Genomic DNA, 17,262 nt, shown 5'->3' with positions numbered 1-17,262 from the left:
CAAAGGGCTAAGGGGGGTCCACTCAGAGCCCCACTGAAAATGAAAAACCAAAAAACAAATGGGGAATTTTTTGCCAACACTTTTGCTGACATTCGCAATTTTTGAGCCGCGAAAAACATAATTTTTGGAATTATTCAAAGAGGGGCGGATAGGGGTGATGATAACAAGGGGATTACAAGGGGGAATAACAGGTCAAACTACAGAGGGAGGGTAATAGAGGGTTATGGTAAACATTGTCCAAACAAAATGGAAAATCAAAATCGTATATTGGCCAAATTAAATGCTGAAATATTTGACAGAGATCCATTTGGAATAATAACCATAAAAATTCCACAAAAATAAATAAATATTTATGAGTCAACAAAAGTTACGCAAACAAGATTTAATTGATATCACTCGCAGTCGAGACAAATATATAACTTTTGTCTAGAAAATCGCCAATTAAAATACAAAGAAAATGGCAGTCATAAATGGTTTAAGGCAGACGATTGTTGATCAAACTAAGGAATTTCATAAGCTGTTTTCAGACATCTCTCCGGCAATCCCAAACATACTTCTCTGACAGTTATATTATGTTACTGTATACCAATTAATTAATTTTTGCATCTCCTTTACAGAATATAATGTTCATTCTGAATATTTAATAAGCCACTCTCCATTAGGCTATGGATATTTTCCAGGGAAACTTCAAACAGAAATCTGTATTTTAGGCTTATTTCGAGGAACTTTTTTCAGTCTGTTGAATGTTGAATGCAAATGCAAAACTCCAGTTGCGCCATCAACCAAGGGGGCTTTTAAATGCAGTTTACTCGGGCCTAGTCTACCCCTAACCCTCTTTTCCAACTCCAGAATTCATATATATACAATACTTATATATATGTGAACTTCATTTGTTGTTGCTGACTTTGGCTTAGAGGAGAAAACATTTGCGGGACTCCACTTGATGATGTTGTCGTCGTCGTTGTTGACAAGGCATAAAGTGCAGCATGTTATAGGAAAAAACCAGGTGGTTCCGAGGTCTCGCAGCAGTCCAGTGTTTGCACAAACTCACATTCGCCCAGAGAACGAGACGCAGAGAAAGGAGGGAGAGTTTTTATTATGTCACACAAGTGCTTCCTATGACACACAACTTCCTGGTTGAGGTTGAGAGCTCGGCAAAAAAGAACAAATGGAAAAAAAGACAGGTAGAAAACGAGAAAGACCAGTACCGAAGCGTTAGTTACCCTTTGATGAAGGGTACCTACATGGTCTACATACAAATGGTCCATCCCATCTAGTAAGACATGCAGTACATTCCCATATTCTTTCTTGACTTCGCCAACACCTGCTACAAATCGTAAGATCCTCTTAACGGATAGGTCCTTTGAGCATTGTGCACTTGAGCAACTGCCGAGCAATAAGACAGTCCATTATGAATGGCCCCGCACATGGACAGGCGGAGAGCCAGAGATGCAGGCAGCCCGCAAAGTTTCGGCTTCTTGCCGGTGGGGAACTGGTTCCTGATATGAATTTTTCGGTTCATTTGACAAAAGTTTGATGAAGACTTAAAGTTCTTGCTCGGTTATCTGCTGCCTGCCCTGCTGCCGCCCCCAAGCCCCTTTCCATCACACACGAGCAGTTGGAGAGCCTTCGAGCGACTGTTCAAGCCGTTACACACGGCGTACACTTAATGCCCGACTCGAGTGACTACAAGAGTATTGATCACACTCTCTCCCCTTGCCCATTCCCCCTTCCCTCTTTCCATACAATCAGAGACCACACGAAACTCGAAAATTCGAAACATTTCCCACTGCTACTTACATAATTGCAAGCCGTAGTGCCCCCCCTTCTGCCATTCCGAAGCCAGAACTGTTGCCGAATTCCCGCCGAACTTCATCGAAATTCCAATTAGCGCTTACACTCAATTACAAGGCGCAAGTCGGTTGCCTCAGACTCCGTCTCCGCCTCCGCCTCCGTCTCAGTCTGCCACGCCCAAATACCAACCACCAACTCCTACTCGTACTCCATCAAAAGCAAATAGCAATACAAATAGAAACAAGTTGGGAATTGTCGGTGGATATTCGAACCCAAGGCTATCCTCTAGTCTGGTGATCCCTAGAGCCTGTTACATAAAATCTCACAATTACAATATACCCCACAAGTACCGCTTAGACAGCACCACAAAACACAGCGAAAACTCGTACTCGTACACTGAATTTTCTACGAAAATTGCCCAAGATTCGAGTGGAAAGAGTTTTTGCAAATAGAAATAGGAAATGGAAAGTTTCTGGGGTTGTAAGGGGAATGTAACTTTTGAGAGATGGAAGCCACAAGAAACCCTGGGAAACCCTTTTGTTGCCTTCTCGTTAAAGGCCTTGGCAGCAATTTAAAGTCAAGCCAAATATAGAAAACGTTATTAAGTTGCGGCGAGAAGGCAAGGGGGTGGAAAGGAAGGCGGCGGCGGCGGCTAGATGAAAACTGCGGCAAATATTGACAGAGGAAAAGTGGAAGGGCTGGATCCCGGCTGCGGCCCAGTCCCAAATCTGCCGCAGGATATTGAAATTCATGTGTAATTATAAGTACAAACATGCCCATCCACTGCAGGGTAGACATACAATAACCGGGCTGCAATCCTTTCAGCCTCGTCCTCATCCTCGTCAGTGGCTTCCCCTTATCCTTTTGTAATTGTTGCTCCGCCTGCCACACACAATATGAAACAATTCTAGCAGCAAATGTGACGCTCACAGCAGCCACAGTCATACGTATGTACAGATTCATCAGCCAATGGGGAAATTAAGCGAAAAGGCTGTGGATCCAGCACCAGGTCCTTGGAAGGCATCCATCCACCAAAACCTTCATATGATTTCATCAACGTAATACGATAAATTTCATAATGAAACGATGCGTAATTGCCACAAGCCAGCCTCCGTTCGGGCTCCTCTCTCTGACTTGGATAAGTACACACAGGGATATCTATATCTGCATATGTACATGTGTGTACATACATATGTATGTGTGGTATGTGTATGTAAGTTGGGTAAATGTGTGGGCAGGTTGATTTTACAAGTTCTGACTTATTTAAAGAGGCTTTCAGGCCTCTTACGATTTGCTTAAAGTTCAAGATATGCATTAAGTAAAAACCAAAGTTTAAATAGAGCTGCAAATGGAAACATTCTTTAACCAATTGGCTGGGAAACTTTGTAGGCATATTTTTCAGCACACTCGTACTGATTGCCATCATGGGATAACATTCCATAGCCATTTCTTACTTAAAAATATTTTTTCTTTACACTCTTCGAATGTCTTGTGTATCTATCCATCTGTTATCCTTCAAGGCTAACAATCCAGCTATCAATTCATCTATCTATCTATCAATCGTTCATCCATTTACATCTGCAATCACTAAATCAACCAACTGATTGCCCCCTCCACATCGTTTATCACCTATTCCGCACTTTTCCCTCCAATCAATTCAAATTTCATGCAGTTTGCCCTTCCCCTTCTTTGCAAAAAACAAAAGCGGTCCATAAAAAAAAACATTGCCGCAATTGAAAATGTATGACACCTCAAGCACATTGAATGCATTTGCATTGAATGCACGAAATGCACAATTTATTTTTAATATTTTTAAAAACCATCTATGTGAAAAAATGTGCAGTAGCACAGCCCCGAACCCCTCAATCCCGCCACTTTTGCCACCAGCTGCCTCAAACAATTTCCCTTTTCCAGCTTTTCATTTTTGCCTTTCAGTGTGTCACATTTTTTATGCGTGCGAGTGAAATTTGTTTTCATTTCATTTAAAACAGAAATATTTACCCTCTTTTTTTTGATCTGACCTTTTTTCTTGCCATGTGTGCTTCCTGCCTCGCGTAATTGTTTTATGTTCCCCTCATCTACTGATGGAGAGAGAGAGAGAGCGAGAGTGGAGATACCAGAGAGGCGACAAATTCAAATGCAATAAATTTTTATTAATTTCTTTGTGTGTTCATGGATTGTGTTCATGTGAGCGCTTTGTTTGCCCTGTGATTTTGAGCAATTTGTTAAAACAAATATTTATATAAATTTGTATCCATGGCAGTGTGCTTGCAAAATACCCAATAATCGGCAACATTCGAGGGTATATTGTGTCCGTGTTTTGTCTAGCTTTCTACTATTTTACTGTCACAATCTCCCGACTCGCACTACAAGGAAAAATTCCCTACAATATAGAAATTTTGCAAAATATTGCCAAAAGTTAGGATTGGAGTCCTTTGTTCTGCCGCTTGCGATGGAAGGAAAACTCCTGTCTGGAGTGCTTAATGGCCTGCTCTGTGGCACCGGAGCGTATGGCTGTTACAAGATGGATCCCCTGGTGCAGCCCTTTGGCTACATATCCTGCATGATGGCCTACACCCATGGGACTCTTGGGCTGATTGTTTCGCTGCGCAAGGCCGGGAACTACCACTGCCCCCACATGTGCCTCACGCGTACCCTCATGGAGGTCGGCCAGGTGACGCTGATCAACACAGAGCTGTACAATTCTTCGACGGGCATCCGCAGAGCCCTTGCCTTCGGTCTCTCCCTGGGGGCCATCGGATTTCTCGCGGCCAAGATGCCCCATGTGGTGTTCTGGCGCACTGTGATTGGTTTCTGCAACATCTACTCGCTCACCCAGCGGTCCCAGGCCGAGCGTAGAAGCGTCTTTATGCTACTAGCTCTTCTGAACTTGGCGGCCTACGATGGGGTGGACTTTATAAAGCGGAACTTTCGCCGACACTACGGCGAGAGTATTTCCAAAGTCTGCTACATTGGCATCACACTTTTGGCCGTACGAATCTTTGTGGCAAAAAACTAGGGCAGTGGCAGATTACTCTTCATTATGGCCATATTTTTGCAACCAATTAAAGCAGAATTTCTTACACTTATATGTATGTATCTACAAGTTCCCCTTTAAAGGGTGTCTTTTAGTCGTAATGTAGGCGACTTATTTGCTTATGTGATTATACAGAACAGAGAAGAGCAGCATACTCGTACCACCTTTGTTTTGATTTATTTGTACGTACGGATCGCAATGATTTATGGAATTCCGTGTGGACAAGTTGGTCTGGAATATAGCAGAAAATATGCTGAAATAATAATCTTTGTAGGGGGCTGGGTGCTGGAGTTGACTGCTATGCTCTTTGACAAATTCAATTACTTGAAACCCTCCATTGTCTCATGGAGAGCGGCTGATAACTGTATATCATCTGGTTAAGGCCCTTTTGGTGGTCGACTGGGGGCCAAGTGGTGCTGGAAAAAGCTTTACGAAAACACACAACTTTGCCATACAGTAATTTCCTGTCAAACTTTGTGCATTGTAATTGAGTGTAAAGGCAAAACTTTGCCTACTCCTCGAGGGGTACTTTCGGGGATGCGGAGCACCATTCGAGCTTGGCTGCTGTATCTTCACTCTGTTTCCCAAAGCCAAAGCCGCAATTGAGGAAGCTACTCACAAAAAAAAAAAAGTACACAAAAATATGGAAACTTCCATAAACTGTAGACAACGCCATGGAGATAGAGGGCTGCACACATATGATGCGGTTGCCGCTTCAATTTCTGAGGCTTCTGTTTTCTCGTTAAACAAGAAATAAAGAAAAACCAAAATATGGTTAGACTTTTAACTTGTTTATTTCGCGGAGACTCACACACACACACCCGGAGAAGCACTTGAAATAAGTTTTTTAATTTAATTTTCGTGAACATTTCTTTGCCACGTATCAGGAAATCTTTTAAAGGTCTTTCGAAATATTCGAAATTACAAAGTGGGGAAAACCACCCCTAATTGGTGGGGTGTGTTCGGGTGGATTGGTTTCATGAACTATGAATATGAAATGTGATTCAAGTAATTGATGGCCTTGCTTCCTGATTGATGGTATTGATGCAAATAATTAGAGTGTTTAATGAAACTGAAACGAAGGACAGAGCAAGTAAATGCAATCGTAAAGCACTTCCCAAATGAACAGAATTTAATAGGAGCATTCAAATTCACCCCATATCTCCCGCAAAAGCTTAACTCGGACCATTATACCCTAAGCCTCGAGACAAAACCCAATCAACGTTGCTCATACGCCCCATTGTCTCGTCCGCAAATTAAACGCTACACATTAATCGGCTGTGGCTGCTGGTGCGGCAGTCGTCTGGCAGCAAGGAGTGCTATATAAATATTAATAACGTTTCAAATGCCAGGCCTAACTATAGCACTTACTCAGGCCACACGCCATACACGGCGCACACATCCACATCCACGCACACACAGCGGTGGAGGGCCCTTCCGCCCCATGAGAGCATGTCAAACACATCAAAGATGGCAGACACTGGGGGGCTAGGCTGTACATTTTACAATTGCTACAAATTGCATTCGCTCCGCTTTGTGGAGCATTCCCCTCACGAGTGGAGTGGCGTGGAGTGGAGGAGATGGTTTTGGAGAGGTATTATACACCGAAACATCAGCCTAAACAACATTACAACATGCATCATCAACGTAATCAACAACAAGCGCGACAAAACACGACAGCGACAGCCATGTGGAGGAGGCAGATGATGATGATGATGATGATGAGGCTCTCTTCTACATGTCGTGTCATTCAACCGATATCACTTGATCTATAGCGATGGCGGGGAGGTGGCTAATGTGGTATGGTTCCACCTAGTTCGTGAGCAAATTTAGTCATGTGCGTGCCACAGCCAACTTCATCATCCGACCGACAGCGACCTACTGTTCCTTCTTTCTTTGTTTGTGTTTATCTGCGTATTAAATTGCAAGCTCGTGTCATTCCCGGTATTTGTTCTACTCCTCCATTGTACGAGTGCTTCCCATCCTTGCCACATCCCTCCCTCTATTTGTGCCTGCCTTTTCCCTGGCTTTGTCATTTTTCTGCCATTATTTTTATCTGCACGTGAGTCTGTCGAGTCCGTTTCAGTGGTGCCTGTGCCTGTGCCTGAGCCAGAGCCAGAGCCTTGGCTCTTCTCTTGTTTTTCCACCAGTCTTAAATTGTCGGCTATAAGTTTTATTATCTCTGAGAAACACACAAAAGATAGCCGTAAAAATAGTCCATCTATCCGAGCTACGGCGATGCCTGTTGCCAGAGAGAGAGCTGCCTTATAAATGAGTTAAACTTGCGAGAAAATTAGATGCATTCATCTCAATGAATCATTGTTATCGGTGCCAATTAATCGGCAGTTTATCGCTTGGATTGATGGCCACAAATATTTTATATTTAAGATTAAAGTAGTCAACTAAGTCAGGAATGTTAAATAATCTCAGTTGGAGTCTTTCTCCAGCCATCACTTATTTTTTGTAACTTTTATCTTTGAGATTTGTTTAAAAATAAGATTTTCTTTTGACTTGATTCCCTTACAAAATCCTTCGTTCTGCTACCTTTAAATACCAATAAATTGATTTCACAAAGCTCTTATAATTCCCCTTGAGATTATCCATAATTTGGGAGCTTGAAACATTCCTTAATACCTGTGTGGACCTAAGTTTTAGACCTCTTAATCGTTTTCTGTAAATATTCGCCTCAACATTCCGGCTAATCCACTCCACTTTCACTCGTCTTGAAGACATCTCAATCCAGAAGGACTCCCTGCCATCGCAAGCTGTCTGCAACATGTTCCTGGGGTGCTAGGGTGATCCTGGGGCAAGTTTTGCTGCTTGGTTTCGTCTGTGAAATGTGGCCAGAACACCCGTGCAGGATGTGCCACCACCAGACAAAAATAGATAGAAGTATGTCGCGTTGAGTGTGAGTGCCACTGTCTTGATTGTCTGCTGCCATTCGGACTCGAGGCCTACAAAATGTGTTGCCCTTTCGGGGGGAGTCATGCACGCCATGCATGACAATTTTCCGGGGGGCTCCCACGGGCACACACACACACACACACAGACACTCACTCCCAAAAGTAAATTTCATGCAATTTGTTATGTTTTACGAGTGTGTGCGACGTTGAATGGGGGGACAGGGGAACAGGGGGGACTATGATGTTACGCCTGGGAATCTCAAAATGACAGACTTCAATTTATACAATTTATTTTATTAAGTCAAACGTTTGTCTCTGTCCTCGTCACGCTCCCACTTTAGCTCTGGCCTGGCCCCCCATTGGCTCTCTCTTTTTCTCTGTCCCCCCTTTGGCTCTGTCTTTTTCTCTGTCCTCCATTTCGCTCTGTCTCTCTCTCTCTGTCCCCCATTTGGCTTTTTTTCTGCCTCTCTTTCACTCTTTTTTTCTGTGTGTGCGTGCGTTTTATTAACAAATTGATGAAACAATTTCCGCAGCGTTTAATATACGAGCCAATTCGCACGCGTATTTCGCTTTTTCCGCTTTGCCCATCAACTTTTTTTGATTTCCGTTCTGGAAAATCCATCTGGGCAACCGAAGGAAATAGGGTAGCAACTATAGCAGGTAATCTGATAGATTTTCAGAGGGCAAACTTGGCGATTAATTATCTTTCAAATAAATACTAGAGTAGGTACCGCATGGTGGGACTTAAAAGAAAGTTCTATAGCTTATAATATATGTATATCCTATATTTTAAAAACCTTATGAGTCCCTTTGAGATAAGACTTCATCAATTTCTGTACTAAAAGATAAGCCTTGAAAGAACGTTTCTAAAATATAGTATAGGAATGGAATTCGGGAGGTTTTTCTCCTGAAATTCCCTAATCATATACACCCCTCATCACTGACAATATACAGGGTACATGTACAGACCGTTTGACATTCCATCTCTCTTTATGGGCACGTTGAATTTACGTTTTTAATGCACACACTCATAAAAATCTACGAAATTGGTAAATTTCAATTGCGTCTGGAATAGGACCTGCACCAGAATTACAGAGTACAAGGCGAATGGAAGAGCAAAGGACCAAAATCATTGGGCAAGTCATGATGGCCACCTAAGCGGCCATATAAATCTCAATTTATGTTGGCTATTTAGAAATTTTGGGCACGCAGCAACCATTTCGGCTTAGGTCCGGGACTGAGGCTGGGGCTAGCATCTCTATGCTGTAGGCCTCAAAATTATTGAATCTAATTAACTTAAATGAAATGAATGAAGAGATGTGATGGGGCAGCAATAAGAGCAGGATCAGGAGCATAAATAGGAGCAGTAATGGCAGCACGGACAGGGACACGAGCCAAGGACTCGTTTAATTTATGGATGTGTATATAAATTCATTTGAAGCGCTTTAATTGATGCCAAATGGGAAAACGGTTTCGTGCCTGAGAGAGAGATGTTCTCTCTCTCTCTCTCTCTCTTTCTCTCTACCCCGAGGAGAGTGGGCGAGCTATAAGCCATTGTGGGTTGAAGGTCAACAGATTGATTGGAGGGATTAGGGTATACGACTGCCAGCAGCAAGATGCGGTTTTTGCTCCCGGCTCCTGCTGGCTTCTGCTTATTGAAAATTGTGTGTAACTCGTACTTTCTGTTGGGCCCCAAAATTGATGGGATAACAAAATTTCACAGATACCTTGTCATTAATCACTGGCAATGGGTCTGGGCAGAAGACGCCTGAGTGTGGTGAAGGATTGTGAGGAGAAGGCTTTAATGTTTACAAAGGGATTTGGGTGCGTAGTCTCATAACAAAGGAGGCATTCGCTATCAGTACTTGTATGAATTACAGATTAAAGGAGCTTGTACGAGTATCATGTTTTCTTGGGTGTAAACGTTTCTTGAAACTGGGTGGAAGTCTACAGGTGCCCCAAGATAAATATTCGCACTCTTACACTTCATTCATACTGTTTTCTTCGTTGTTTAAACTCTGATTCGTGGCAATTTGGCCTCCACTAGCAGCAAATGAACTTCTGATGAACTTGTCAAGCCTGAACTCTCTGCAAACTCTGAACTGAACCTTTGTCCTTTTCGACAATGGACTGCTGAAACCCTTCTCATTTCGACGCTGTACCGACAAGCTGGACATGAAGGGCGGCGCTCTGCTCTTGGCATATTCCATATGCAATGAACAAATTCGTAAAAATTCGCCTCAGGTAGGGGTCTCTTCTTGCCGCTCATGCTGATGAGGCTACCCCCCGAATGCCGACATCGAATCAATATCGAGATACTGCAAAACTGAACCCTTCAGCGGGACAGAGATCCAGGAACCGGAACACGTACCCCTTAGGCATGCAGTTGGCATAGACCCTGCCTTCATTTAACTAATGCAGGACAGAAAAAAAAATCCCCAAGTCACAGACAGAATCGGAGATTTCGCCCTCTAGTTGTCACCCACCAAAAACAGAGCCGGAAAAAATACCAAAATCATAAAATTTCCTGCTAACAAAAAAAAACGAAACTGAAGAAATCCGCAAGAATCAGCATAAAAGTGTAAAAGGTCGCCGGTCGCCGCACAAATATAGCCCTCGGGTCTGGCCAAAAAAAAATCTATAAGCGAGAGAGAGAGAGAGGGAAACTTTTACGCATCGAAGCACAAAGTGACCCTGGAAGCAGGCAAGACTTTGAGCAAAGGACACCCAAAGGAGAGGCAGGAAAGGTCAGGGAGTTGGGGCACAGAGTAATGCCGAAACACAGGCCTTTGCCCGAAGAGGAAATATTTCAGGCAATGCGAACGAGAAAACTTTTTAATGGATCTTCATGTTGATAAAATTATCACGAAACAGGAAGGAGCGAACAGTAGAAAAAACTCATGCAATGACCATGAGAATCTGAATACACTAGGAACAAATTGGAGATAAATAAAAGTACATTTCTGCCAGAGTTTTGCTGGAGAGTGCTTCAATATTATGTTCCATGGATTGGAAACCGCTGCCCAACTGTTGTAAGGGCTGTTCAAGGGGAGAACTGAAGTTGGATACTCTCTACTATACTACTTCCCAGACTTCATAGTAGATATTCCCAGCCCTCTAAGGAGAGAGTACACCAGGAGGCGGCTCTGTTGGGTCTATGTTTTATTTTAGTTATCGTTTGAGTTTTGTGTTTCCCTCTGACAGATTTGCTCCACTTCTCTGTATCATCGACTCCTCCTCCTCATTCGGCATTCAATCAGTCTGTCAGTGAATCATTCACTGGGTTTGGTTTTGGGTGTTTTTTGTACGGTGGGGTTTGGGCGGGGGCTGGAGCTTTCCTCTCTCCATTTGTGTATGAAATTTGAGTAGGCAATTTTAATAATTTAAGTAAATGATCCATCACCGTTACAGTTAATCTATCAACGACAGGCGACCGAGTGCGAGTCCATTGGGAGGAGGGGGTCCCCATCTTCTGGATTTTCCTTTCTAACAAATTGTCTTGCTAAAAGTTTTTGGTCGGGTCCCCCTCCGCACACAAAAATAAAGGAATAAGATAAAAAGTGACTGGAAAAATGTTGAGAAATGTTTTTGCTCTGATAAGAAAGAATTTGCTGGCTATTAGTATTTAAAGCGTCAGGTCATTTATATTCATTTGAATGTGGGGGATTCGGATGAGGAGAAAGGAGGCTGCAAGTGTTGATGGATAATCTGAATGTCCTTGAAGTGGACAAGGCACACAAAAAGCCATCAAGCCATTCAGCTTGAAAGAGAAGTCTCTTTAAGATTTATCCGAATGAAAGCTGTTGTTAAGAATAATTGAGGATTGGCCTTGAATGGTTTCAGCATTCTTTGATTGATGTATTTTTAAGTATGTACTGAAAAAGATATACCCAAAAGATAGAACGTAAGTAGTAGACCTTTTAGAGGTCATTCGGTTATAGTTCAATACTTGTCCATATGTATTATTCAAAGCCAGTTCATCGCACACTCCATGGATCCGTATTAATTTAATATGTCAACAGATTTCCATCTCTATTTTATCGAATCGAACCGACGCTGGAGTAGTCAGACCCTGCTCAACCAATTCCATGTTTTGATGGGCAAATGAAAGTTTCACTTCCCTTTTCCTTGATTTTTCTTTTGGGGGACTTCCCTTTCAAATTTTATGCAAATTCTGTTGTTGTATTTTACGAGCTTTCTGGGGTTCGTCGTCAAGTGGTAAATCACTTATTTGAATAAGTCAATTTCATTTCATTCCCTTTACGACGAACCGAACCCCCTTCGAGTGGGGTTCCACATTAAACATCAATCCTTATAGAGGGATCCTGCACCGAACCCAGCTGAAAAATAGTTCAAGCAGCTTTGGCGAGGAAAATTCTATTAAAATATTTATGCAAATACAAAGAGGAAGCAATCTACAAGGCAGCAGCCATGGAAAGCTCTCGATCTGCCCTATCTATGGATCCCCTCCTCCTCCCCTCTGCTCTTGCTCTGGTGCGTGTATGCATGAAAAATGTTGAACAAACGATTTTCATAATCGATTTTCATGTCGGCCCCGGCAGGGCCCTCAATGGCTGTTGACAACACACAGTAGGAGGAGTGGCAGGAGTAGGTGGTGGCAGGATGGGGATATGGGGATGTGGGGGCATACGCTTGTCAACCTTTATCAAAAAAGGGATGTACCAGCGTCAGATGAAGCAGCCACTGAGCAGGGAAGGCCACAAAGAGAGAACGAAAGCCGAGACAAATGCGATGTGCGTCTGCTGACAATATATCAACATGTGGGCAGAGTCCCCTCTGAATCGGAGCAAATACATACATATATGCAAAGGACCAGCGACTTTCACCATTTTTCCAGCTTGACTTTGGCTCCTCCACCAGCTCTTCCGGGTCCTTCACAGGTTAGTCGCACAGGCAGCGAAGGCAGCAAAGCGCATCTAATCGATTCGGAGCAGGAGGATGTCGGCGCTCTGTCTAGGACTCGGGCCACTATAGATTGTTCTTTTCTGTTGTTGTTGCTGCTGTCCTCGACTGCAGGCTTGTAGCCCCATTGAGTGGGTGTATCGCATGTGACAATAGTTGTGTGAACTTTACAGGACGAAGATTAAGGACTCAAGGAGTACCAGCAGCAGCAGCAGCACCACCAGGAGGTGGAGCTGAAGCCGAAACCCAAGCCGGCTTAACAAGTGAGTGCCACCAGTTGGACCTTTCGTCTGCTGCTTGCCCGAGTGTTTAAATCAAGGGTCTGAGTCCTGATGTCCTGTCGATGTGGACCAAAAGCCACACACTGAGTGATGGTTCTTAACCTTTTCTTGGTTAGAGTGTTAGTTAAAGCTGCAAAACATACTTTATCGGAGTTTTTTCGGGGAAAATGCTTTCTGGTTTTTTAGTAAATTCGTAAGAGCATATTTCATCGGAGGTCAAGCCATCGATGGAGTAATATGAAGCCTGCCGGCCCTGCCTTCCGCTTCTCCTTGTTTTCCTTCGAAGGCTTTCCCTGGCCAACACTAATTACCGAAAGCTGAGGCCTAAGCTTCCCTTTTTATTTTCGACAGGCAGCCAGAACAGATTGAGGAACAAAAGACGAGTAGAAGGAGGCAATGATGGCCGTCTTTATAGAATGTATTACATAATAGAACGCTGATAAATTAAACAGATTTATTATACGCCTTCTCGCCTGTCGCCTTCGGCGATTTCCCAACCACCTAACTCCTCCCATAATCCTGCGCGATTTGAGCTTAAGAAACAGTGGCCACCACCTCCCAAGACGAAATGGAATGGGGAATGGGGGACGTCTTCCTGGTTCTGCTCCAGAGGACATGCTGTGCGGTGGCCATATTGGCTGGTGGTTTTAGTGGTTCCGAATGGGTGGCGGGGCTCGAATTGCTTTCGGCGGGGGCGGCTGCCTGCAGCTAAGCTGATTGCGTTCTGTCAAAATACTCGCTCTGATGTGCGTTCTCGGGTGTGGATCGATTTGCTCACGGAGTCCCTTTGAAGCAGTATCCGTATCATGCTTAGCTTGCGGTCGCATCCCTCTTTAAGCTTAATGAAAACGTATAATATTTCATTTAATTAAATCCTTTTTGATGTCGCTGCGAGCTGGTTTCTGTTTTTTTTTCCATCGCCCAGATGCGAGAGGGAAAAGCTTCGCTTGCTTTAATTAAGTTGTGGATTCAATTAGTGGCGCGAGATGGCGATATCCTTGATGGGGGATATCCCTGCTTTTGATTAAAATTATGCAAAGCAGCATCAGAATCAGCTCTAATGAGGTGGGGAGCATCGAACGAAGGCAGAACTTCGCGGCGCTTAAAAGTAGGCAACACTTTCTGTTCAAGCGGAACTGTACTCAGCAAAACTGTACACTTCCTCGAGAGCAAAGGCACACAATTTGTCACTCATAATTTGGCTTCAACTTTCCACAAATAACCACTAAACAAATACAGAGCAAACGAGGGGGAACGTTGTGAGTTGCTGCGGACACCGCAACTCTACAGTTATACCCGATACTAAGTCAGTATGGCTTTCCTCCGGCAGACGCCGCTAATATTAAACGACACGACAAAGAGTGCGTGCGAGAGAGACAGAAAATCAGTCTGAGCGTGACGTCACGCGCTGCGTAGCCACTGCAAATTGATTTGCTTCCTTTGGCTATAAAAATGATCTGATCTGATCCAGAATCAGCAATCTGATAGATATGGTCGTTATCTATGATTCTGCGTTTTTAGTTTTCTCAAATCTGCAATATTGTGGATGCAACAGATTTTCGTTCTTTGTGTGGGCGGATGGGGGTGGGGCGAAATTTTGAGATAAAGGTTTTATAGTGAGATCTAACAGAAGTGCGGATACCAAATTTGGTTACTCTAGCTTCAATAGTCTCTGAGATTTGTGAATATCCCCAGATTTGCATCCTTTTCGGGGGCGGAAGGGGGTGTGGCGAAATTTTGAAACAAACTCGACTCGGTCCGATATATTAGGAGTGTGGATACCAAATTTGGTTGCTCTAGCTTTTATAGTCTCTGAGATTTAGGCGCTAATGTTTTACTCTAAGCAAAGCCGCCTATGCTACGTGTGTGTTAGAGAGAGACAGGGCGAGAAAAAATGAAATTGTTTTCTTGATGCTGGCTATAATAATAATACGATCCAATTCAGATTCCGCAGTCTAAAAGATATGGTCATTCTCTACGATTCTGCGTTTTTGGTTTTCTTGTATCTTTAAAATTGTGGATGCCACAGATTTTCGCCCTTTGTGGGGGCGGAAGTGGGCGGGGCAAAGTTTTGAAATATTTTTGTAGCAGTGACATATCACAGAAGTCTGGATCCAAAACATCGTTGCTCTAGCAATTATAGTCTTTGAGCATTAGGCGCTGAAGGGGACGGACAGACGGACAGACGGACGGACGGACAGACGGACAGACAGACATGGCTCAATCGACTCGGCTATTGATGCTGATCAAGAATATATATACTTTATGGGATCGGAAACGATTCCTTCTGGACGTTACACACATCCACTTTTACCACAAATCTAATATACCCCAATACTCATTTTGAGTATCGGGTATAAAAACAAATGAAAGTTGTGTAAATAAAAAAAAAATAAAGCAGGAAAAACAATCAAAGAAATTTTAAATGTGAAAAAATGTTGGTCACGTAACCCCTCTTTGTTTACTCAACCCACTGCCCCAGCCCCCGCACCCGCTCCAGGCCCAGCCCACGAGCCGCAAGAACTTCTCTTTTCTGATTAAAAAGTTGAGCTCTCAAGAATATTTTTGCATTATAGGCAAAAATAAAAATGAAAAAACGAAGGAGCCTGCAAGGACTTGCACTCGCCTTTGGGGTAATTTATAAGGCAACCACACAAACAGTCGACTCTCCTCAGTTTTCCCCCACCCCGCACTCTTCCGCACTCTGGGAACCCCCCTCTACTCGACGCCGCTGCGTGCTCAAAATTTTACGCGCGTTGACTGCTAAAGTGGGCGCTGGGGAGGGGCCGGTCCTGTCGAGGCAGGACCTTCTCTTTTTTGGTCTTTGTCAGAGTCAGGGACAACGACGTCTGCGTCTTTTGCATGAGGCAGGACTCTGCGTGGCAGGGGAGGCCCCTCTGTCAACAGCCAGACTTGAATTACAAATTCAGCACAATGTCCTTTTGTCATTTATGCATTTCGCTGTATAAATTAAGCACAATGAATAGAAACGGCCGCAGGAGTTTTCTTTTTATTCTCCCTCTGGATTATAATAGAGGTGAGACGGGATAGGGAGCCTCGTGAGCACAACCTCGTGATTAATAAGCCCCGAGTGGAGGAGGACTCTAGCCAGAGATTAGAGAAGGTACCCACATAAAAGTATCTTCTGCAGATCCTAGGCTACCTGTTGGAGGAAAGAACCTCTGAAGATTCACAAGCCAAGTTGGAATAGACTCTCCTGTGAGTCATAAGATACATTCGTGAGAAATTGATTCGTAGACTCTAGGAGCGCTTCTTGTGAATGCAAATCCCTTTTTTGCCACAGAACTTTGCCATTTATTTCTTGGTCCTTTTGTTAACAAGTTTCTTTAACTATTCCATCGGCAATTCAAAACCCACTAACCGCAATTCCTTTCTTTCTTTGTGTCTTTAATAGGTGGCAGCGGCAGTGGCGGTGGTGGCGGTGGTGGCGGCGGCGCTGGTGGCGGGTCGGACATATCCAAGGATCACTGCAACAAGACGGTGGACATCTTCGAGGACATCAGCTCGCCGGAGGTCAGCAATCAGAATGTGGGTCGACCGCTGACCTGCTGGTATCGCTTCCGCACCCTCAAGGGGGCGCCGCGCGACTTTGTGCTGCGTCTGCGGTTCAAGAAGTTCAAAGTGGGTCAACTGCTGAATGCGACCCACTGCGAGGGCGGATATTTACAGGTGGGTGTGGCCACCGTTCAGCCAACATTTGATTTATCATGCCCCACTGGCAATCGTGGCAATCCGGACAATCCGGCAATCCGTCCTAATTTATGCCCTTGGCTAAACGATGACATATGGGGGTTATGGTTATCCCCAACTGAATTGAGTTCTCTTGTGCTTCGTGTCGCTGCAGATTGTTGACGGCAATGCCAAGACGGATGTCTCCAATCGCCGGGAGCCGGGCATGTTCTGCGGCGAGGCCGAGCAGCCCCAGACATTCATCAGCGAGACGAGCTATGTGAAAGTGCTATTCCACACGGACAACTTTACGGATCAGGTGAGCCCCAGCGTCTCTCTTTGAGGGAAGCTCTTCCTGCGAGAATTCCAACTACCACAAAAGAAACAGAGAAGTCTCGTCCTGGAGATGTCCCTCTGGCCCCGTTGCCAAGTCCTGCCACTTGCACTAATAAACAAAAGTCTCTGCAGCTCCTTGTGCTGTGTCCGGGGGTATTTCTGAAGCACAATATATATGTAGAGGTGTATATAAATGTCTGCATATTTATATTTATCACATAATTTAGGGAAAATATTACAAGTCCTGGCTGCCTGTCTTCACTCTTTACTCTTTGCACTTCAACCTCTACACCTCGTT

General features: G+C 44.0%; 1 protein-coding gene across 1 annotated transcript; it reads left to right on the top strand.

Moving 5' to 3' along the window:
- Window positions 1–9,481: 9,481 nt before the first annotated feature.
- LOC6603733 lies at window positions 9,482–17,000 on the top strand. Its single transcript, XM_026985020.1, has 3 exons — window positions 9,482–9,521; window positions 16,354–16,628; window positions 16,804–17,000. Exons 1-3 carry the CDS (start codon window positions 9,482–9,484, stop codon window positions 16,969–16,971), a joined length of 483 nt encoding a protein of 160 aa, XP_026840821.1. The 3' UTR covers window positions 16,972–17,000.
- The last annotated feature ends 262 nt before the right edge of the window (window positions 17,001–17,262 follow it).

This window comes from Drosophila persimilis, unplaced genomic scaffold, assembly GCF_003286085.1.
Source record: "Drosophila persimilis strain 14011-0111.01,24,50 unplaced genomic scaffold, DperRS2 tig00000002-arrow-pilon, whole genome shotgun sequence".
NCBI lineage: Eukaryota > Metazoa > Arthropoda > Insecta > Diptera > Drosophilidae > Drosophila > Drosophila persimilis.
Note: the sequence above shows the minus strand (reverse complement) of the source record. Positions and strands in the feature narration are given on the sequence as shown.